We start from the raw sequence: 24,282 nt of genomic DNA, 5'->3' as shown, positions 1-24,282 counted from the left end.
TCAGCCCTGGTAGAAAGTCAGGACCCAGGGTTTCCAGAGCGGCTCTCAGGAAGGAGGATGGGCACGCCCTGTAAATACATCTGCCCACAAAGAGCGCTCAGCAGCCCCAAGGCGGGCCCCAAAGCCCCTTGCACCGCAGCCCCTGTTGGGTCACCACGACAGGGCCACACCTACAGGCAGACACTTGGTGGACGGGGCTGGGCTAGCAGGGTTAGAGGAAGCAGTTGTCGGGGGGAGCTGAGCGGTTCTGTGGGGGTCCGGGGCAGTCCTGCCGAGCGGAGCTGATCTGACCCTAGGAGAGCGCCCCGGCGGGTGGGGACCCGGGGCGGGCACTCACAGAGGTGTTCTGGCACTGCACGCTGGAGCTGTTGAAGCGCAGGGCGGGCACCCTCTGCTCGCTGCCCTGGATGCTGAGGACGCACTCGTACCCGCGCTGCCCCGACTGCGGCTGGGGGAGGTTCTTGGCCTTGAGGGTGATGGGCTTGATCACCTCCACGGGCACCAGGATCTTGTCCACTCGCAGCAGCTGCGGGCAGTCCTGGGGACAGACAGTGAGGCTCAGGTCGGGCTGCGGGAAGCCCCTGGTATCACCCAGATGTTCTCAGACTCCACCCTCCCCAGGACTCCCCACGCACGGCCCTCGGCGCTGCTGCCCACCCCCGACCACCGTGGAGGAGGCAGTGAGACTGAGCCAGCCGGGTCCCGGCATCCCCACCTTGAGGCCCCTCCTCACAGAGCTCGTCCCCTGCCCTCGTCAGCTTCTTTTGCAATGCGCTCCAGACCCTCTGGTCCAGACTCCCAGCGGTCCCTCCCCTCTCAGCACCCTCCTCCCCTAGCAGACTGACCCTGCTGGCTGGGCGTCCTGTCCCACTTTGGGCTGAAGACCGCTTTGCCTCAGTTCCAGGCCAAGAGCTGGGACAGAGGTGCCCAAGCGAGCAGCTACACAGTGACACAAAGCCCTGGGCCGAGGCTCTGAAATGTGAGTATGGAAGGGGTGGGAGGACCTTCCATAAGGCATTTGGGAATGTTCTGAAATGAGCCCCAGAGACCTTTGAAATCCAGAAGCTTCTGACTGAGCTCCGGGGATGGCCGGCCCCCAAGAACATGCCCCTCAGAGCAGGTACACTCTGAGTCCCCTCCAGCTGCTCGTCCCCGAGCCAAGGGGGGCCCCTGAACACACTCGGGCATGGAGGAAATGAATCACTGGGCCCCTTTTCGCTGGGGCAATCAGCTCTGTTCAGGGAGGGCTGGGGGGAGAATGGGGTCAAATAAGGAGCACGGTGCTCTGCCCTGCTGGGAGGTGGGAGCTGGTGTGTGGCTGGATTCACAGGAGCTGCATGGACAGGAGTGAGGCCCCGGGCCAGGCAGGTCCCACCAGCCCCAGATTCCTCCCCCTGTGGCACTGTTTGGGGCATGCCCACCAGACAGACGGCTTCTGGGCAGGTAGACGGACAAAAGCATGGCTCACACATCCTTCATGAGGACGCTGCCCCGTGGGCTCACTGCTGACTCTCAGGGGCCCCCCTGACCTCAGCCCTCTTCCCCAGCAAAGTAAGGCAGAAAGGAGGCCAGGGGAAGGGCAGATGGGAGGGGCCCCAGGCAATCAGGCACCCGGTGGCTGTCCCCCCGGGGTCTGAAAACAAACATGAGCCCCCCCCCCCCCCCCCCCCCCGTCACTGAAAGCTGGAGGGAGAAGAGCTCTAGGGCCGCTGAGCTTCTGACAAGCTGTGGAACCCTGAGCTCACCACGCATCAATCCCCACTTTGAGACTCAGCTACCTCATCTGTCAATTGGGTGGCATCCAAGGCCCCATGCAGCTCTAACCAGTCCTGAGTCCATGATTTGGGTGGTCTCGCCTCTGTTCTTCCCGATTACCCTGTAGCCTTGCTTTGGGGAAGCACCCCAGGCCCATTAAATGAATGCCCTCCTCTCCTCCAGGCTATCCACGCCTTTATCTTGAATGGCTAAACGGGGGAGCAGCAGACCCAGCAATTCCACTTCTGAGTTTGCATCCAAAAGAGCTGAAAGCAGGGTCTCGAAGAGACACTTGATGCCCATATGCTCAGGGCAGCAGTACTCACACAGCCAAAAGGTGGAAGCAACGGAGGTGCCCTCGCAGGTGAATGGATAAGCAAAATGTGATACATACATGCAGTGGAATACGATTCAGCCTCAAAAAGGAAGAGAATTTAAACACACGCTAAGTCACGGGTGAATCTTGAAAACATTACGCTGAGCCAGTCACTACAGGACAAACACCACAGGATTCCTCTCATAGGAGGTACCCAGGGTAGTCACATTCATAGAGACAGAAGGTGGAAGAGTGGTTTCTGGAGCACGAGAGAAGGGGGAGTTAGGGTTTAACGGGTGCAGAGTTTCAGTTGGGAAAGATGAATAGAGTTTTGGAGATGGATGGTGGTTATGGCTGTACCACAACGTGAATGTATATACTTATTGCCACTAAACTGTACACATACAACTGGTTAAGATAGCAAATTTTATGATATGTGTATTTTGACGCAGTTTAAAATAAATAAAACAAAGAAGAGCAGCAGGGAGGCAGGCCAGCAGGAGGGGGAGGGGACAGAGGACACGGCCTGAACCCTGCCTGTGGCCTTGAGGCTCTAGATCGTGTGGGTCTCCAGGGACCATGAGGTCCCACGTGGAGCGAGAATCTTATAGTTCCATCCCGTGCCCTTGCCTCTGCTGGCATCTCATCCCCCTGCTCCGGCAAGATGAGAACTTGGGACACGTAGAAGAAAAGAGCGATTTTGTGAAAAGGATGAAGCTCGGGCTGAAGAGGGCGATGTGTGATGTTGGGGACTCAGGAGAGAAGACGGATGACAAGTGGGGAGCTGTGAGCCAGAGGGGCCGGGCCAGTCCTGATCCCGCTCTTCCCTCCCGCCGAAGACCTGGCGGCTGTCCCTCTCCTAAAGCATGCACAGCCTGACCTTGCCTCCTGCTACGAGCTGCGTCTAGGGTTGCATTGCGAGTGAGAGCAGAAGAGCTGGGATCTCTCATCCCCAAGTCCCACAGGAAAATACGGCAGCTCAAGAAAGGTACGCTGAGGGTGTCTGAATCTGAGAGTCCTCTGAACCAACCCAAGGGTCCCTTCTACTTTGCAAAGGAGAAACCAAGCCAGGGAGAGGAAAAACATTGGTTCAGTGTCAACAGATGTGCTGGCAGCTGAAGAACTCCCACGCCAACCCGCCATATTTCCTCCTCTTAATGAAAGAGGCAAGTTCCTACTGGCAGTAGGACCACCTTAGGATGGGATGGTGGGCCAGGATTTCCCAGAGAGGAGCTGGGGGCCAGGGGGCTTCGAAACCCTCCTGTGGTGAGCTGGAACCTCGCCTAGGGGCTGGACCGATTCTGATCCAGGATGGAAGCTAAGCCTCTCTCCTTCCCCCTGTAAGATTCTCACTGAGGCTTGTTATGAGTTCTCTACTGAGTCCTGATTGCCAGTGGCCCCTTAATGGCCTAGTTTGCATATAAAAAGGTTGGCCACTCGGAGACTAAGTTCATTAATAATAATTGGAGAGGCCCAGGGCTGGGCTGGGCCCATTTTCCTCTGGTGGCGCTGCTGACTGACCCCGGTGTCCCTCCTAATTGAAATGTAAAATGGCAATTTTCCCCTAGACAACAAGGCATAAAGGGACCATTGCCACCGTGCTGCCCCCTCCTCTCACCCCATCTCCGCAGACCCTGCCCAGCCTCGTGCTGAGATCCCAGGTACAAAACCACCTCTGAGTCTGATGCTCGCAGGAAATTTCAGAGTGACTTCCACGTTTCTCCATGACTCTGAGGCCCTGTTTCCCAGCACTTCGGCCGTGGTCCTCACCTTTTTGCTTTCTTAACTAGAAAGAATGTGGTTTGGGAATCCCATACGTATAAGTGCAAGTCCATCTTCCTCCTGCTAGTGTGAGTCTTGAAAGGACTCTAAACATTGCTCGGCTTCACTAGGAACGGGGATTAAAAACTCATCCTCTGGGCTTCCCTGGTGGCGCAGTGGTTGAGAATCTGTCTGCTTAATGCAGGGGACACGGGTTCGAGCCCTGGTCTGGGAAGATCCCACATGCCGTGGAGCAACTAGGCCCGTGAGCCACAACTACTGAGCCTGCGCGTCTGGAGCCTGTGCTCCGCAACAGGGGAGGAGAGGCCCGCGCACCGCGATGAAGAGTGTCCCCCCCCCCCGCTTGCCACAACTAGAGAAAGCCCTCGCACAGAAATGAAGACCCAACACAGCCAAAAATAAATAAATAAATAAGCCAAGGAAAAAAAAAAAAAAAAAACTCATCCTCTACAGGGTCATTTGGGGGAAGTCCATGAACTACCATGTATAACGCGTCTGGCACAGAGGGAGCAAGTGCTCAAAAAACGTTTGTTCTTTCCTCGTCCTTCCCCCTTGACTCAGGCTGCACCTGGTCCCTCAGCTACTCCCTTTTTCTACCTCGTTTCCCAAGGATCCGTCTCCCCTGCCCCCACCTCTGTGTGCTTTTCCATAAACACCCAACAATTCTCATGGTCCAGACTATCCACCCCTTCGAAGCTTCAGTGCCCAACAATTTCAACAGCTCTGAGTGCCCCAACACAACAGGAATGGCTAGGGAGTTCCCAGTTCTGTTCACTGCTCATCTAATGGCAGTCCCCTCTTCTGGAAGGTTGCGCGTGCTCTGAGACAGGACCTTCACCAGCCAGCCACGTGGCCTTGGGCATGTCCCCAAACCCTCTAAGTCTCCTCATCCATAAAATGAAGAGGCTGGTTTGGAATCCACGCATTTTATGGTCCCAATTCTAATATTAACCCAGTAGATGACCTGGGGCACATCCTCATATAACCTTTCTGAGGCTCAGTTTTCCCATCTTTAAAATGGGGGTAAACAATGCCTGCTAAACTAGCTCAAAGCGTCGTATTCAAAACATCGACCACTGCATGCTGGAGGAGGTGGGGGTCTTTGCAGGGTACGCTGGTCTCCTGGAAGTGCCATTCACCTACCAGGAGGGAAGTATTTTAATAACTGGTATATTGTGGCCTGGCATAGTCATACAGGTGGGTATGGCTCTCATAGGTAGTGCGTGATACCGTTATCCTAGCTAACACAATTAACACGGTGCAAGGGGTACAAGGTTTCAACGCAGTGCATGTCCCACCACCTCCATCACCTTACACATATTTTGCCACGTGCTATCTTGTTTCATAGCACAACACATATAATCACCACCATGTCCATGAGAAAGAAATTAAGCACACCAGTTACCTCAGTTCCCACAGTGACCGTGAGCAAAACACCCTCACCATCATCTTACTGACTTTTGTCCCCAGATGATGATCTAGCCCCCTTACAGAATTCCTTAAAAACATACTGCCCTTCTCTTTTCAAGGAAGATATTTCTCTGAACAATCATTTGAAAGGGCCAGCTCTTGGAGGGTAGAAAACACCTGCATTTAGAAAGATTATTTGGAGACAAATGCATACAATAAGAACCAGATTCGCTTGGAGTCTGTTTTGCCCGTGGCTATGTTCTGCAGTCCTGAGAATGGGCTGAGGTTGGGGAGAAGGGTGGCTTGAGGTACAAGAAGATCTTTAAACGTCTTGGCTTTCAGAAAGTGGCTCCAGTAGGCTCCAGGTCCATCGTCTAGCCCTGTGCTTATTTTGGTTTCCACTGAAATGCACACAGAAGTAAAGACAGCACCGCTAATTGCAGGGGGAGTATCAACATATGAGAGCAAAAAAGATGCCTTTCCATCTACCACGTCCAGCATGTTGGTGGCTGCTTTATACAGAGGTTTCATTGCATATTTAAATAATTGAACACGACATAAAGAATGCTGCCCAGCTGGGAGAGGAAAAGCTGCCTTCAGGGCTGGTGCTTCCTCGGGAGGGGGTGGTGGGCTGTGGATTTACAGTCCCTAGTGTGTTTACAAGATGAGGGCTCTAATTCTCTCAGTTGTTACCGCAAGGCTGGGGGGAGCTGGGTAGGGGCAGCACGGAAGGGCAGCTAAGGGATAAGTAAATTGCAGTTCACCCCTCCCCCCATGTCACCTCAGCCCCCATCAATTCCAAAGACAAGTTAGCACTAGCCGCAACCAACCCCCAAAATTTACACTCACCTTCTCAGACCCATGGTGCCCAGTACAAAAATGCAACGCACCATATATTTTCTTTGCTGTTCCCCAAGTTTATGCCATTAACGTGATCGACGATGGGCTGGTTTATGGAGAGAGCAAAGTAATAATACAAAAAGGAAATACCCATAATCTTAAGTGGGGGAAGGGCAGATGAGATTGATGGAAAGTGCAGTTGAGTGCAGAGATGGCAACCCAGTAATGGAATACCTGCGCACAGGGGTTTGGCTTCGTTTTCTCAAAGGAGGGTGAAGGGCATGGCAAGGGTGCTTTTGTTCCCTCCGGTTGGATCCCAGAGGACGGTAAGAAGGGGAGCTGAATCGCTGACAAGGTGGGCTGACCTGATCTCCTTCAAGTCCAGTTGGGGATAAATGCCCTTGGCCTGCCCTGTCTCTGGGCATGGGGCTCATTTCAGCAGCTGTCCCGGGGCCCGGACTTCCCCTGCTTTGCCAGCGCTTGAGTCCCAGGGAGGACTGACCTTGGGATCAGCAGATTTCCTGATACCCGTCCTGGCAACAGATTCAACTCAGCAGTATCGGGGTGGTAGGGGATTTGGGGAGAAACTTTCAAGCACAGCTTTGGAAATCAAATAGAATTCATTTTGCCTCTTCTGATCTTACAATTGTTCTCTGGAGTAAACACTCTGGTTGAACTTCAAGAAGAGAGGGGCTGCAGGAACTTCCTCTTTGAGCCTGTATTTAATGCGCCAGATGTGCCTCGGCTTCCTCGCAAAGCCCATCCCGCCTGGAGTCCGGAGAATGCAGCTTCAGCCGCAGCTCACTTTGCTTTTCAGGTTAGATGAGAAATAACAGCAAAATAATCCAGCGAGGATAAATTCTTCTCAGTGGATTGGCTTTTCCGTGGAAGTTCGCCTTTGTTCGCCAAGGATCACTGTTATGAAGTGCGTGGGCCTGATGGGGGGCTCAGGTCACCCAGCAGAGGAGCCTGGGGATTCCAAAGCCACTGGGAGACCAGTGGTCCCTCCCGCCTGGTGCAGGTGAGAGCGTGGCCCTGTTCACGGCTGCCCCGGTGAAAGTCCATTCCAGTGGGAAGCCAGGAGTCTCGGCTGATACTGGGAGAACAGGACTGAAAGGACTCTGTGGTCCCACTTCAGCCTTCCCTCGCCTTTCTCTCCCTCTTCTCTTTGGTACCCGGGATCTGGCAGCAGATCTAAAGACCCAGGGCTGTTATCACAATGTCATCATTAGTTGAAACAAAATCATTCTTTGTAACTGGAATCTAGTGCCTATAAACAACATATGTTATTGGGCGTTCTATTTCTAATAATTGTAATTACTCGAGAATACTTGCCATTAATATAATAACAACAGTGATTGACCAGTTCTCTGTTCCAGACCAATAACTTCACCTGAATGCACTCTTTGTTCAGGGGAAAAAAAAGAGGTAATTCAACATGCCTGGTGATAGTCAACAAAGCCAGTGTTGAAACTGGAAGACGCCCGGATGAAAGCCTTCCTAGGGATACAGGATGCTGCTGGGGAGTTGAAGGGCCACCTGGCAGCCTCCCTCTTGGCTAACAAAAGGCCTCTGTCTGCATCCCCACACTCAAAGGTTGAAAGCAAATGAAAACCTAGGGACTTCCAGAGAACCGCTGGGCCTGGGTCTCCCCTTCATTCCCAGGGTGAGTCTGGGTCTGGAAGTCCAGGGGAGCTCCAGGCCTGAGGCTGTGTGAGCCCCCCTATTGGGCAGAACTGGGAGACCTAGGCCACACTTGGACACTCACCCAGTAAGACCACTTCTTGGGCGGGGATTTCTCTTTGGTGCTCTCCAGATTATTTCCACTGATAATTACAGAACTTCAGCAATCACGTGGACCAATGGTCCCATTTTACACGTCTCTAAATACAGATCTGTAGATCTCTTACACACTTTTAAACCTCCCACAATGCCCCGCACATGGGAAATGTTCAAGACGTGGGTAACGTAGGATGAGAGGTGACCTGTAACAGTGCTACAGAGGATCATGCCATGAATAAGCTCTTCCCCTGGCATGGAGAGGGGACACTTGTGCCTGGGGCTTCTACAAAGTCACCGTTCAGAGGTGTAATTTTCTTCGTTACCCCTTATTCCTGTTACCAGCTCTTCCCAGAAACAAAAATATAGACAACAAAGCAACGACATTAAAAAAAGATCATTATATTTCTGTTAGCAGCCGGGGATTTTTTTTTAAGCTCTGAGGACAATATGACCTTCTTCCGCTGACCTGCAATGGCTGGACTCAGACAACAGTCCACAAATATTTATTTACTTCTTTTCCCCTTATCTCCAGGAAGACGCTGCTACAACAACCATCATGAGGTGGTCGACTCTGGCCTCTCCTCTGTGTTATATTCAAAATGGTCCATTATTGAGCTGGGTAGAATGCAGCCTCCAACTGTGGACCAGGAGTACAGCCTTAAGACTTCCTTCTCGGGCTTCCCTGGTGGCGCAGTGGTTGAGAGTCCGCCTGCCGATGCAGGGGACGCGGGTTCGTGCCCCGGTCCGGGAGGATCCCAAGTGCTGTGGAGCGGCTGGGCCCGTGAGCCACGGCCGCTAAGCCTGCGCGTCCGGAGCCTGTGCTCCACAGCGGGAGAGGCCGTAACAGTGAGAGGCCGGCGTACCGCAAAAAAAAAAAAAGACTTCCTTCTCTTAGAATAAATAAGCACCCAAGAAAAAGAGAAGCCAAAGTTAATTCCATTCAGTGAAGTGATAAGGGAGGCACGGCGATTCCAAGATACCTGTCACTGTGATGCTCGCCAGGCTCCCGGTAAAAGGGCTCATGTAAAATGGAAAGAGTTGGCGGTGGGGCCACAGCGGTGGGTGTGTCCTTCTTCACATCCCTCCATCCGTCACGTTCCTCCAGGCTTCTTCCTCTTCTGGGGACCCTGGCACCACACCCTCTGAGGTTCTGTGAATCCCCAGTGACCTCTGCCACCACCAGGTGCACATGGGTGCTGTACCTGGCTTGCAGTCTGGGCACCTGAAGACATTATTCTTTTATGGAGATCCCTGAATTGCACTGGGAAACGTGGTGGGCTATTGTTTTATTCTTTTCTAGGTTTTTTTCCTCTTTCTGAGCAGCAGATGCCAGCTGCTTTTACATATTTAAAAGAAAGAAAGTTGGGACAAGAGGGGCAAACAAGACAGAAAAGGCAGAAATTTGAAAACCTCCTTCAAGGTCATTAAATGATTAGGGCCCTTTGAGATCCACCAGAGAGCTCAATTGTCTCTGTTTTCATTTTATTCTCGGGCCTCTCCACACAGGAAATCCCTGCCACATACACCAGCCTGGAAAGCTGGAGAGAGCCTGAGAACCTCTTTGTCTCCACTGCCATCAAGTTACTTGTAGGTTTCTGAACAACATAAGAAGAGGTGCTTCCTGGGCTCTTAGCCCCTGGTTGGGTGGGTCAACCAGCCCTTCTTCTGCTTCTGACCCTGCACCCCAAGACAAAGGCCCAGGATTGAGGAGAATGGATAGCCTTCTTTTAAATTCCTTTTTTTTAAATATTTTATTTATTTATTTGTCTGGCTGCGCCAGGTCTTAGTGGGGGCACGCGGGATCTTTCAGTTGCGCACGTGGGCTCTTAGTTGCAGCATGCATGCAGGATCTAGCTCCCCAACCAGGGACTGAACCCAGGCCCCCTGCACTGGGGGCGTGAAGTCTCAACTGCTGGACCACCAGGGAAGTCCCGAGAATGTACAGCCTTTCGTCAGGGTCTTCATGCCAAGGTGTGCCCCTTGGCTGTCAGACCCGTCTGTCCTGTTAGCTTTAGCTCCACTTTGTCTTAGTTAAAAAAAAAGAAGCAGAGAATTGACACATTAAAAATTAGATTCACATTCCTACTTAAAGCCAAGACATAACCCCTTTTCTCCCTTTCCCTATGAAGGGATAATCTAGGTCTGGGTCTCTTTTTCGGATTACGAATTCAGAGCAGCTGTTCCCAGCCATAGACAGACCCCATCGCAGAGGCAGAGGGCCTGTGTCTAGAGACTTCCATAGCCTCTTCTTGTTCTGGTCTGAAACCTACAAGTGATTTGATGGGAGCAGAAAGAAAGAGGTTCTCAGGCTCTCTCCAGCTTTCCAGGCTGGTGTATCTAGCAGGGATTTCCTGTGTGGAGAGGCCCAGGAATAAAAGGAAAGCAGAGACACCTGAGGGATCTGGTGGATCTCAAAGGCTCCTAATCATTTAATTACCTTGAATGAGGTTCTCAAATTTCTGCTTTTTCTGTCTTTTTTGCCCCTCTTGTCCCCCCCACCCAATTGGGAGCGTTCTCTCCCCTTGACAACCTCACCATTCCTTGTCTTTCCCTCCGCAAAGGATTGCTCTGCCCATTCTACCCTGAGAACTCCTGCTCAGCCACCGGCGCTTGGGAAAGTGGGATCCGGGGCTGGAAATTTCTCATCGCCAGACACACTTCAGTCTTTTCCTGGGTGAGGAGAGCTCAACGCAGCAGATGCTGGTGGTGAGGTGTCCTTCGCTCCTCCCTTTCAGAGACAAGACAGCTTCCCTCCTGCCATTAAGGGTTTGGCCTAAGTTAGGGTTCCTAGTGGGGTGGGAGTCTGGGGGTGGGCCTCTCTGTTCTCACCATGCCCCATCCAGTCCCCCAAACAGCCCTTATGCTTTCTGCACCTGGACAGTTCCCTGCTCTCAGTTATGGCTTTGCCACATGGGCATGGCACCTGTGGGGCTGTGTGAAGGGGGCTGGAAGGTACACCCAAGACTTGGGGGTAGGAGAGGTGTTGGAGTCTGAGTCCAGCGTTGGCTGAGAGAGTGCCCTGTCCTTGCATTCAGTGGGGTCTAACCAACACGATACAGATATAGATATAGATACAGATATAGATATAGATAGATATAGATATAGATAGATCACCTCTCTATCTTCCTATTCTCAGCAACAGCATTCTAAACCACTCTGTTCAGAACTACTGGCCCAACGGTTGGAGTCACACAAGCACCATAATGTTTGAACAACAGCAGACTTTTCCAAAATGTGTTTACACCCATTATCCTTGAGGCCTTTGCCCACAAACTTACAATCTCAGAGAGGAAACAACATAGGCATAGAGTATTTCTATTATGGTGATGAAGAGTTTTCAAGGATAAGACTAAAGATCAGGACGGAACAGAAACAGTGTCTTAGCCACAGAGCCTGACTCTGTGTCAGTGATTTGCAGACTGGTCTGTGCAGCAGAATCGCACAGTGCTGACCGCAGCCCCGAGGGGTCACCCAGCTGGCGGAGAGGATGGAGAGGGAGATTTTGCATCTCTGACAAGGTCCCAGGTGATGAAGATGCTGCTGCTGCTGATCTGGGGACCACACTTTGAAAACCACCCTCAGGTTAGTGACCACCCTCTCATTCTTATCTTTCTCTCCCTTTTACTCAACTTGACTTCTTTGATCTCATTTCTGCTCTGTGGACAGTGCTCTGAGGGACTGCTCAGCAGTCTGTACACAGTCCTGCTGTGTACTTACAATTATTTCTAGGACACACACACACACACACACACACACACACACACACACCCCTCTCTGGGATCGTTCTGGAACTCACCTGGTGTGTAGAGGGTCCTGCTGGACGGAGTGACCTGGAATGCACCTCTGTCTGGTAACTGAACCCCCAGGACTGACCCAGAGCTCAGAGCTTTGCTTGTTTACTGCTTTCGTGAAGCGGTCCCTTAAGAGTCGGGGCTGGGGAGCAAGGGGGTGGTCCTGCGGGATTTGCCTTTGTTTTCTCTTCTTAAGGGAAGACCTGTCTGCGTGTCCCACGCTCACAGCAAGCAGCACTCACGGCTCTGGCTGCGGGACCTACCTCAGGCAGCCTCACCCGGCCTTCCTGGAAGGAGCAAGTCTTGGGGTCATGGGTGCAGACATGCCGGTATTTACACCAGTGGCAGCGGTATGGGCTCTCCACGCAGGACAGGCACCTGGGCACAGAGGAGGAAGAGGCACACATCAGAGAACCTGCATGAACCAAAAGCAGAAAGCCCAGGACTCTAGGGCCTAGCAAAACACGTTTTCATAGTAGTAGAAACCACCTTCAAACACTCAGGAAGAGCAGATCTTGGAAAAATCCATCCCTTTTCTCTCCAAGTCCTCAGGAAGCCAAGAGTCTCTGGCCTCTGCCTTCACTCAGGTAGCTGACAACCCCGACCCCCCAAGAGCCTCATCAACCACCCCCATTTTTATAGGATGGCGCCCTCCTTTGCTGAATCGGGAAACAATGAAGTCTGGAGTAGAGGGGCTCATCCAGAGAACCCGTAAGAGTTAGGACTAACGGTGAAATTGACTTTTAATTCAAATGGACTCCAGGGTCTCTGCTGACAAGGACCCACATGGACGCACCTTTGCAGAGGAAGGTCTTGAGGCTACCCCCTCAGTGTGATGGGCAGAGTTGGCAACCCTACGTCTACTCACCATTCCCAGGAAACACAGGCAACTTTATAAAAGCTACTTCCTGTTTAAAACCCAACATGGCTCCCTTCTTCCAAAGGGTCGAACCCAAATGCCTTGCCATGCAGGCCAAGGCCTCTGTGGTGTCTAGATCCACTGTCCCCACGTGTGTCTGGAGCTTCAGCCAAGAACAGGCCATGCTCTCCCCGTGCTGTCCTTCTACCTGGAGTAACATTTCCTCTACCCCATCATCTCCTCTTCCTTCTTTGACCAACGGAGAGTTGGTCTCATTGGGGCCCTCATCCTATTCACCCTCTTGTTTCTGTCTCTGGAACAGTATTGCTCTTGTTGTATTATATTTTACTTATTCATTGTCCTGTTCATCCGCTGGTCCACCAGGCCATGATCCTTGGTGGGTAGAGATCGTGTCTTTGCATCTTATTAATGTTTGATCCTCCTTGTTTAATGAGTAACACACTGCCGTGCATACAGGATGCTTAAAATCATCTTACGGACTGAATGGAAACTTCAAATATGATTTCATCGACCTATTCTACTTTCTTAGAGGGGCAAAAGGGGAGTGAGGGATTAGGTCACCACGTGGTAAAGACATGGCAAGCTCTGTGGGAAGAAGCAGGAAGAGGATTCCAACGTCGAAGCAATTTGGCTGGGAGGACTGGCTGCCTCTTACTTGGGGTGCCCAAGAGAGCCACAGCTCTGGACTCACAGCTGTCATAACCAGACAGAGCCCACCAGCCTAGAGTCCCAAATATCTATGGTTATGTTAACTAGCTTGTCCTATATGGAGAAGAAAACAGAACATTATATTAAAGCAAGCAAAGCTTTTGAGATCACGTTCTATGGCTTTCAGACTGTGCTCTCTGGAACCCTGGGGGTTCCGTGGAGCTTCTCTGGAGACTGTGAGATGCGAGGGGCTCCTAGACAGAGGGGTTCCAGGTCTCCTCGACCCTCAACCATCTCCTGCTTCCATCTATTTTCTATATTGGGCTTTCATACCTAATTTTGGTTGAAGAAAGGTTTCTATGGTGAAAGACAGGTTTGTACCTTCTCAATATTATCCAGGCCCATCACTTTGGAGAGGAAATCATAATACAGTAACAGTAAAATGTACAGTTGCCTAAACAGTCGGCCAGACACGGCTCTAAGCGCTCTCTTTGTAATAGCTCTTCTAGCCCTCGCCGCCAGCCTGCGGGCTGAGCAGGGCTGATGAGCAGGCGGCAAGCAGCGATGTCCCAGCCGAGGGGACCGTGCCCTCGCCACGTCAGCTCTTAAATATGTGGGTGACGCCCCAGCAGGAGGACTACTATTTCCTCATTTACAGAGGATACCGGGGCACAGAAGGGTTACTTTTCCTAGCTGGTCTGACTCTAGAGCCCAAGCCTCCGTCGCCCGTGGCTTCCCCTGGGAAGTGGAGGCTTCAGTCAAACAGAGCCAGAGCTGGAGCCGGAGCCAGAGCTAGAAGCCCACCCCAGGCTGAAGCCCGCCTCTGACCGTGGCCAGCCTGAGTCCCGACCCAGCCTGCAAGGGACTGTGCAGAGCTGAGCGTTCATTCAGGTGACTTGTTGGACCACTGCCTGGACACACGTGGGGCCTTCTCTCCCTCCCCAGACCCCTCTTCTCACCTGGGGTGCTGGCCGCTCTGTTCTCCAGGTAATAAGCAGCCCCCTCCTCAACAGATGGTGGAAAGTGAATCACGTTAGCAGACTTATGCCAGAGAAGATGTAAGGGCTAGGGACTTGGAGTTCCCCAGCCCACAGGTTATCACGCTGCCCGTTCTAGCCTCTTCCCATTAACCCTGTGGGTGCCAGAGAACGGAGTCCCTCTTCTTCTGGGGGTGAAGGAGGTCGCCTTACAGGGCCTCTAGATGGTAAGTCCTTGGGAAAGTGGTGGGATCTTCTATCTTTGGATGAACTTTGACCCCAGAAACAGGGAGCTGAGTGAGGCTGGAGGGGCACTTACGAATTGTGGACGCTGCAGTTGTAGAAGACAAAGCTGGTGCTGGCAAAGGTCATGCCTGTCTCCTTCGACTTGAGCTGCAGCTGGACAACATGGTGGTCCCCTGTGGGCGGAGCCAGCCATGAGGTGGAGGTGGGGTGGGGGACGGCCACTGCCCCGTGTCAGGTCCCACTGAGAGTAATGCACCCTGGCAAAGGGGAGCCCCCTCTCCAGGGGGTGTGCTCAGCTCTAACCGGATTCGGATTCAGTCGGGCCCGGTCCCAGGACAACCCCGAGAACAGCTGCAGAGGATGATTCTGGTCTATTTCTCCTTCCACACTGTATTCCCGGCACCCACCTCTCATTCGCTCACCAGGTCCTTTCCTGTCTACACGCGCACACACACACACACACACACACACACACACACACACACACTCTGACAGGTATTCAAATGTGCATTCACATACATGATGTCCATGCAGCACTCACAGAATTACAAATACACACATTGATTAGCTACCAGGAGAAACATGCAAACTCTTGGCAACGCTGCCACAAAGTATGCCAGAGGTTTTACACGTGGGTGTGTGAGCACTCACGAGCTCGTTCCCCATCTCTGCAAGGAAAGACCCTGTGCAGACACCCCCTCGTCTGGTGGGCTCCATTCGGGCAGACATCCCTGGAATCCTCAGCTGGCACCACGGAGGAGCTGGGGTCCATGTTTAATTCACAGCCCTGACCCCAGGCCCCTTGTTCTGTGCCTTCCCTGAGAGGCTCATTAATCAATCAGCTCGGAACAAATGTGACAAGCCCAAATGGGAGGGCCAACATGGAATCAGGCTGCCCAGGCAGGCCTGTCCCTCTCAGCGCTGGGCCTCTGTCCACCTTGTCCTTCTCGTGGCAGCCGGCCAGCAACAGGAAGCTCCGGGGAGGTGGGGCGGGGGTTGGGGGGGGGGGGCAACGGTTCAGGGTCAGAGACCCAGCAGTGCAGGCAGTGGGTAAGGAAGCAGATGACCCCTGCACCCCATCCCTCCTCCCGTGCCCCTCCATGCCGGCCCTCTCACGCTCCAGCATGACCTCTGAACTGGACCGGCACACTCTGCCACTGTGCTGGCCTTTCCCCTCTCCCGCCCTCTTGGCACCGCTCCCCACCCAGGGTGAGGCTGACTCTTGGATGCTCACCTGGTTTCAATTCCAAAGGCAGCGGAGGGACACTCCATCCCCCTCTTCCTGTGACACCCCTACCAATGCACGCCGCTTCCTCTGACCCTCCCCTCCTGTGCGCTCCCTCGATCCCGCGTGTCTGTCCTGAGTTTTCATCATCCAGGCGGCGGGAGAAGGACTTGCCACCCCGCTTTGCCTCTGGGGACCACTCACCGTTCTCCGTGATGATCCGGGGCACCTCCTTGGCTGCTGGGGAGTGGCACTGGATCTGACTGCCTACCACCAGCCCGTCCATCTCTGACAGGTCCTCGAAGGTGCAGCTGACACCAGCTGACAGCTCTGGGACATTGTACGTCTCCAGGACCAGCTGTGAACAGCCAGGCAGGGGGAAAGAGAGGAGGAGAGAGACATGGGAGAAAGAAGGTATGGAATAAAGGAAGAAAGAGGGAGAGCAAGAGAGATCAGAGAGAAAGAGAAGAAAGAAAAGCGTGAGGCAATATTGACATACAGAAGAGACCCAGTTTACAACAGGAGAGGACAGAGAAGGTGGTGGGATGGTAAGAGACAGAGACAAAAGAAATAAGCATCTGAATGGATTTGGCCCCAGGAAACAGAACGTTTAGGGGATCTGTAGGTGGAGAGAGGCCCTGGGCAGGACTGAGGCCCCGAGAAACTGCTGGTCAGGCTCCCCTCCGTTATCCCCAACTTCGGAAAATGGCAACACCAACCAGCAGGTGCCCAGCAAGAACGTGGGTGCCACCGCCCCCTTTTCTCCCTCTGCACGTACATCTTTCCCATCTCAAAGACAAGGAGAGGGCTCCCAACACTTTCCCCCTCTTGGTCACACTTCCAGTCATTTCTGGTGTCAGTTTTCCCTGTCTTTCTACCCCTTGCGCGTAAAGCCTCTTCCCCGATAGTCCTGCAAACGTCCCCATCTTCCATCCCCTGCCCTGCTCTGGAGCGGCCTTGCTGGCCAGCTAGGCCCAGCCCTCCTGAGGGGTGTTGGGCTGAGGCCCTTTTGGGCGGGGGGGAAGGCTCTTCCGACGTCCGTGGATCCCGGTCCCACGGCCTTACCAGGACATTGTACTGAGAGACGGAGATGTTGCTGGGATGGACGGTCAGCCGGACGCACTGCTTCATCTCAGAGGCAAACCTGCGGGGCTCTCTGGATCGCTCACAGCGCTCCTTCCGGGTGCACCTGGGAATGACAGAGCGACGGATCAGGGGCTCAGGAGGAGACCGCTGGTCCAGCGAGGGGCCGGCGCGGAGGTCAGGCATTGCCAGCGGCTCCTAGGACATGTCCGAACTGAGCATGCCCAGGACTAACCTTCTAGTTTCCTTCCTCCAGCCTGGTCCTCCCCCATCAAGCCCAAACTGGAAGAAGAAGGTAATTCCAAAAACTGGTTGTCACATGCGAAACCCTGAGAGTCACCCCAGAGTGCCCTCAGGGCCTCCTCATTCACAGGAAGAGCTGGAAGTCCTGTCTATTCCCCCTCCCCACTCAGCCTCAGCGCCCCCCTTCGCAAACCGAGACCGTTCTCTCCACGTATCTCCTCTTTCCGATTTCCTCGGCTTTGTGCACGCCAGCTCCTCTGTCTGCACTGCCCTCTCGCCACATTTTTCCCCATTCCAACTTCTACCTGTCCCTCTAGACATGGTTCAACTATAATGCATCTGCCGTGGGTCCCTCTTCCCACCAACCCACTCCCACCCTGGGCAACGTTAAGAGCACTTTGGTGTTTCCCACCGTCTAGAACTTCTTAGACTATATGACAATTATTAGGCTAAGCGCAGCCCTCTCCTACCAAGTGTGAACTTCTCAGAAGAAGAAACTATGCCTGACTCACTCTGGAACCCCCTGCATATCTCCTGCCCAGCAGACAGAAGGTAAACATAGGTGGGCAGGAGGGAGGGGAGGAGGGATCAGAGTTGCCGAGGGTAGAAGTTCAGAGCACGCTCTGGAGCCAGGCTGCGCTGGGTCCGAATCCCAGCTCCATGGCCCAGCATCACTGCTGTAGAAGGTTCGCTGTTGCCTAGTGTCCGTGTCCTGTTATTGTTCAAAGTGTGCCTTGTCATCAGTGGATCACATCCAGGTGACCTGGGATCTTACGGTCGTAACTGATGGAGGCTTGTGAAAGATGCCCGTAAAAGTCAGGGTGGTCCCCCAAATGCACACATCACACATAGGGGAAGGCACTTAAGCTCTCAGCCGGGGCCAGGGCTTGCCCTGCCTTCCAGTGGGATTTGACTGCTCGGGGGTATTTGACTTTCAGGAAACAGTATTTAATCCAAGCTGGATAAGCCTGGTGAACATGGAGCTGCTCTGAGTGGCCATGATTTGGAACCTCTGGGCTACTGATTCTGCTGTGGGGTGGCAGTGAGGGAAAGCAGGGTCCTCAGAGGGACGTGTTGAGGTAAGATGGGACTGCAGGGAAATCCCTCCTGAGTGCTGATCTCTTTTGGTTAAAGAGGAGAGACTCTGCTGAGAAGGGAGGATGTCAGGGGCTGTTGCAGGAGCGGAGGAAGCACTGGGCAAGGAGCTGAGTAGGGAAGGGAACAGCCAGGGATATGGAAGGGAACCTCTGTCTCAAGAAGCAGAGGGTGAGGGGTAGGGTAAAAGGGGAGGGGAGAGGGGCACCTGGATACCCTGAGCTGCTCTCGGGGTGACTCTCAAGGCACAGAGGAAACCTGCGGGGGCCTCTCCTCCCAGCCACGGGGAAGGAAGTATGCCATCCACATCACCTGGAGTTACCAAACAGAGTCCAGGTAGAAAAGAGGCAACTCCTTCTCTCCTGCTGTGGGTACAAAGGAACTTCGTTGAGGGATCTCAAGACAAGGTCTATCTGCGTGGTTTGCTGCTCCCGGAGTTCATGAGACTGCATCCTGGCCTCGGTGGGAGGGACGGCCTAATAGTGGAGGGTCTGAGAGGAGAATTTAGCTGAGAAATCACTGAAGGCGTGGACTGAAGGAAGAAAGGGGAGGTATGGACAGAAAGGATGACCTTGGAGTAAAGTGGATGTGTAATGCAGAAATAAAACACAATTCTGAATAAAATAATCATGGCTACTAGTCATTGAGCTCTTATTGGGCACTGTGATAAGGGGCTTACAGTTTATGTCACTGAGCTCTCCCAGAGATGATGGGAGGTAGGTAACCATTTTAAACCCCACCTTACAGATCAGGAAACTACAGAGGGCAGTTAGTCACTTGGTCAAGGTCATCAGCTAGTCAGAGGGAGCCTGTATGAACGCAGGTGGACTCTGGAGCCTCCACTCACCCACTGTGCTCTACCTCCCTGAAGCTTCTAGACTAAACCCATTTTCCTTGCCATCCTGATGTCCCCTTCTGTGCTTAGGGCAATTTAAAAATGTCCTCTCAATCTCATTCTCTATGCTAATCGCTGTTTCTGCCTGCCACTGGAAACACTTTGAATATTACTAAGACTTGTGAATTCTCCAGGACTCGTCCAGGAATCTCATCCCAAGGGTGAAAGGTCAGATGTGAGTGTGTTTGTCTCCAAGGCACCCCCAGGCTGTTCTAGCAGACCCATGACAACAAGGGCATCTGCCTAAAAGTCTGGGAAGTTAATTTACCAGGCTAGCTCCTCTGCAAGGACTTCATTACCTCCGGCCATTAAGCTAATGTTATGGACTTTTCCAGGGTGTCTGCACTGACATCACTATTAATAGTGTTATTACTCCCATTAACAGCAACCCAGAGAGCTGGTACAGACTTCAATTATTCACTGACTCCCCAACTTTGAAGTTCCTATTTCCAAGAGCAATCAGTAGATCTGAAAAATGTCTTTGATTAAATTATGCAGAGAGGAAAAATGAAGCTGCTTTCAGCCCAAACATCACCTGAAGTTACCAAATAGAGTCCAGATAGAAAAGAGGCAACTCCTTCCCTCTTGCAGGAGGTACAAAGGAACTTGGTTGAGGGATCTCAAGACAAGGTCTATCTGCATGGTTTGCTGCTCCCAGAGTTCATGAGGCTGCATCTTTCCATGGCTCCCGAGAGCGCACAACTAAACAGGTATCATCTCCCGCAGATTTAGGTCTTACCAGGGAAGCCACCCGTGGCTTACAATTTTAAACATCCCATCTAACTGTGTAATCTTGGGTAAATTACTTAACCTCTTTGCTGCCTCAGTTTTCTCATCTATAAAATGGGGACAAAACAGTACCTACCTAATAGGGTTATCATGAGGGTTAAAAGATGACACAAGTAAAGCATTTAGAACAGAGCATAGCTCATACATAATAAGCCCTCCATAAAACCTAGTATTACCCCATCCCTCCTCTGCTTTCCCATCCAACCCCCCGAAACTGCAGCTGATGTAGAAGCACAGATCTCCTCCCAGACTGGACCACAGGGCAAATCAAAGATGAAAAGACAGCAATGGCTGCAGCACTTTTCCTCTTAATGACGGAGGGGGAGCCCCAGATGGCAGGAGGGAGCAAAGAGGAAAAAAAGAGTAGTCTGGGCCGTAGCTCTGCTTTCTTCCTAGCTGTCAAAGGGTATTGAGAACTCAGCTCTCTTCGTGGAAAGTCAAGTTTAAGGTCAGTGTCAGGGGTGTTTTGACATTTCTACTATCCCTCAGGGCCCATGAGGGCGGAAGCTACAAATGTTCAAAAGCACAGACAATCGACCTTCGAAGTGATAGGAAAATGTAGGGGAAGAATGGATTCCTTCTGAGTTCTTAAAGGGTCTGTCAGGGGAATGGCCTCCTGCCCTTCTGGGACTATGATTTTCCATTAGGTCAGGCAAGAGCTAGGGAACGTGCAAAGGGTTAATTCATGACCCCTGGGTCGGGGGGCTTAGATGTTTCCTTCAAAGGGGCTCCAGGTACTTCCAAAAGCACGTCCTTGCAATCCACTGTGGGGACACCTTGGACATGGCGGAAGACCCTGCTTCATCCATTTTCCAGGCAGGACTCAAATAGTGCATGCTATATGGCTTTGAGTTTCCAGACAGTCATCCCTGCCAGCACCATTGCCACCCCCAGGAATCGCAGACCTGCAGGTGGCCAGCAGGAAGCAGGCTCCAGGAACACAGTCCGGGCCCCAGAACTGGAGTCTGGCCCCCCTAGGCTCTTCTTCCCTCCCCTTCTCCCTCCACTTTCTCTGCAGTTGGTCCTCCAGCTCCAGTTCATAGGTGCTAAAAGCCCTTGGGGACAAAGGTCCCGGCCCCTGGAGGGGTTATTATTCAAGTCAGTGGTTCCAATGAGATTATCTTCTCTAAAGAAGCAGCTACCACCGCCTCCCGTAAGCCTGAACTTTCACTGCTGGAGAATTCCCAGCCAAGTGGAAAATTAGAAGGGAGAGGAATGGAGAAAGGAAGGGGGTGAGGGAGAGGGAAAGAGGTGGTGATTAAGTTCTCTAGAAATTAATTCCTAAATACAGTGATGGAAATATTAACTCCCAGCGCTGCTGGCTGGGCAAGCAAATTTCCATTTGGAAGTGGGGCTCTCTGTGAGTCCGGCCTGGGCGAGCCTCCAAATCGCAGTGGAGATGGGGGAAACCACCACTGGTCCGTCTCTCCAGGCCCTCCAGGTAGTGCGGGTCTACCAGCCTCGGATATCAGAACTGGCTCCTTGCTTCTCCCTGTAGGTGATCCCCCATCCTTAACACTCCACGTTGGTCATGGCCTGTGCCTGAAGTGCAATATTTGGGGAATCTGTGTTTAGAACATGAGGAGGTTGGAAACAAATGGGGTAGGGCTCCCTAAATGCCCTTTACAGAAAAGGTAAGAGGAACCTTATTCAAGTTGGAGATCACGGGGGCTCTCTGATCACTGTCTCCACATCTGGGAACCCTGACAAGGGAAGAGACTGGGCTTCCTAACATCGTTACCCTTGCCCTCTTCAGGAATGCCCCCAGAAATGGGCAGGTGGCATGTGTAGCTTGGAGGAAGGCAGACTGGATAGTAAAGGGAGGCCTTCTAGGCACATGGTGTGTAAGGGGTTTCTTATATGAAGGGCACGGACCAGGTGAGGCCTTTCAGTACCGTGACTCTAGGATGTGGAACCACAGATACAGAGGGCCAACTAGGGGATCTGACGTTCATGGATTTCGGTACCCGCTGTGGGTCCTGGAACCAATCCCCTGTGGACTGGTTCTGTATCTATTGAGCTGGGGTGAGAAAAATTCAAATACACTAGGATCTCGTCTGGGACTCTTTCCTCTGGACCAGAGGCTGATAAATTTTTTGCAAAGAGTCAGGGGAGGCCACAGCATAGACTGCAAAGAGTTTGCTGGGCAGAAGTGGATCCGAACAATTCCTCACGACTGTGTAGACATCCTGCAAAGAGCCCAAGGAGAGATCATTGCCTTAACGGGTGAGTATTCAGTAGCCCTTGGATACAGGTTAAAAAATTAAAATAAACATAAAACCAGGCTATGGGATACGCTAAGAAGCAGCACAAAAGGACTGGCATTTTGGAATGAGTTTGGACTTGATTAAGGGGACATTTAGTGTGACTGTGGAACAAACTTCTCTCTCTGCCCTTTCCCAGGTGGCCGTTGGACAGCCACACCATGGCTGCTGAAGACTGTCTGGGAAGGAAGACTTCCCAGCGGTGGGTTTCTCCCAGCCACCCCATCACAGCCCTCCAGTCCCGGGGAGGACAGCGGCAGGACAGGGACCACGGAGGAGGTCCTGGGTCTGACCCATAGCCTCTGCTTACACAGCCACTGAAGTGAGAGCTAGTCCCCCGGGGGGCTGCCTGCACATCCCTCCCTTAATTTTCAAGGCGTTGCTGTAAGATGGCTCTTCACTGCCATTTTATGGCAGGAAACTGAGCCCAGACTGGGTCGGTCCACAGACAGGTTCTTAGTTTTAACCCATCCCTTCTGTGTAGGTAGCAGCATTTTTCCTCTCCTCTCCTCTCCTCTCCTCTCCTCTCCTTTCCTTCTCTCCATCTTGGCAGAAACCATATAAAGTGAGTCCTGAACAGTGACCCACGCCAAGCCATCCAGGGAGGGCATCCTTCCAAGAGAAGAAATCTGCAAAGAGGAGGGGTCCCAGGGGGGAGGGAAGGACTTTATAAAAGCTGATCTTATCTTCCGCCTGTCAGTGTCCTGAGTTACATGAGCCTCCCAGGAGTGACGCTGATGACCCTGCTGAAGAAAGGTAACGTCTGGGCCGATCGATGGGACTAGGTCTGTGGGGGATCCCGTTACCTGCTGCGACTGATGGGCTTCTTGGCCTGGGCACGGGAGGGGAAGAGGGAGAGGGGGCTGGGGACCTGGGGGTTGGAGGGCTCTTTCCAGGCCCAGGACAGGTGAAAGCTGGGCTTCAGGGCTGTGGGGGCACTGCAGCCTTTCTTTTCTTTCACCCAAGTCACAATAGGCTCAGGCCCAAAGGCCCTGCAAACAAAGGCTCAAGGTGATGGACAAATAAACAGTTTGTTGAAGCTGCCATCACCATTAGAAGCCAGCAAGCCTGTGGGCTGGGGCCCGGGGCTGAAAGAAGGGCAACAGGGGTGACCCTCCATGCTACTGGGTTGGCAAGCCTGTGCTCAGGACAACTGAGGGTGAGTAACAGGAGGGAGGGTTTCAATTACATGAGCATTTCTTAAGCCCCTTCAGTCTGCAACCCACCCACCTGTGCCCTTGCTGGTACAAACAGCCCTTTCAGCCACCTGAGCCACCTGTTGGTTGGGGCCCCATCTTGAGCTGCATGCACGCTCTCTCTCTCCTCTTGTTGCTCTGTCTCTGTTTCTGTCCTCTCTCTGTCCACACACACACACACACACACACACACACACACACACATACACACAGAGCTTCTGCTGTCATTCTCTTCCCACAAAATTCCCCACCCTCTCACTTCTTACAACCATGGGAAAAGTTGGCAGAAGTGACAGAAAATGGATGTATCTTGACACCACAAGGAACCCTGTTTCTGATGCTCTTTTGCACAGTTTTCCTGGGGCAGGCTGGCTGGGCCCTGTAGCACGTAGCACAGGGTCTTGTCCGCGGCGTGGACCTGACAAGCATGCTGATTCTAGCACAGGCTGCAACCCTCACCCCATCCCTGGACCAGAGGGCTGGTTCCCAAGAACTTGCTTCTGGGCAGAAGGTCTAATGCAGGCCCCTTGTATGCCCTGAGCCTAGCATAGTGCCTGGCACAGGGGGTGTGTGTGGGCATGGTGCTCCTCCAAAGTGATGCAATCCCCTGCACTTTTCACCTCCCTCCCTTCCTAGTAAACTCAGGCGCCCCAGGGGGAGCATCTGCAGGCTCTCTGGCCCCCCTCATCCTTCCCACACAGCCTCTGCCTGCCCTCCTTCCTGCTGGGCCCACATCCTCAGGCATCAGTCTCAGCCACGGAAGTCCTGTTGGCATCTGTTTCAAATGAAAAGGGGTGCAAACTGGACATACAGGAGAAGCAATGTCTGGCTTTGCCTTGAACTTAAGCACAAAAGGAAAAGAAAGGCCCATTGGGAAGAATTAGGAAGGGGCATGAGAGTACTTTCTGGATGAAGAACTATTGTACATCTTGATGGGGGTGTGGATTGCCTGGGTTTTGCATTTATCAAAACTTTCCAAACTGTACACTGAGCATCAGTTTATCTCCCTCCATATAAATTAAACATTATATCCTGACTACAAGCATCTTAGCAGATCCAGGCATC

At 52.6% G+C, this 24,282-nt stretch overlaps 1 protein-coding gene across 3 annotated transcripts in view; it reads right to left on the bottom strand.

The window, feature by feature from the left end:
- The window catches only part of PLXNA4 (plexin A4), a 463,197-nt gene that overhangs the window by 73,766 nt on the left and 365,149 nt on the right, over positions 1-24,282 (bottom strand). For all 3 annotated transcript variants that reach the window (XM_027101899.1, XM_027101900.1, XM_027101898.1), the window contains exons 6-10: positions 16,718-16,841; positions 15,857-16,010; positions 14,501-14,600; positions 11,940-12,054; positions 338-538 (exon numbers count right to left, since the gene is read on the bottom strand). In XM_027101899.1, coding sequence (XP_026957700.1) covers positions 338-538; positions 11,940-12,054; positions 14,501-14,600; positions 15,857-16,010; positions 16,718-16,841 — 694 coding nt within the window. The remainder of the gene's footprint in view (positions 1-337; positions 539-11,939; positions 12,055-14,500; positions 14,601-15,856; positions 16,011-16,717; positions 16,842-24,282) is intronic.

This window comes from Aethalodelphis obliquidens, unplaced genomic scaffold (assembly GCF_003676395.1).
Source record: "Aethalodelphis obliquidens isolate GAN/ISIS:26980383/991018 unplaced genomic scaffold, ASM367639v1 scaffold5, whole genome shotgun sequence".
NCBI classification, from domain to species: Eukaryota; Metazoa; Chordata; class Mammalia; order Artiodactyla; family Delphinidae; genus Aethalodelphis; species Aethalodelphis obliquidens.
Note: the sequence above shows the minus strand (reverse complement) of the source record. Positions and strands in the feature narration are given on the sequence as shown.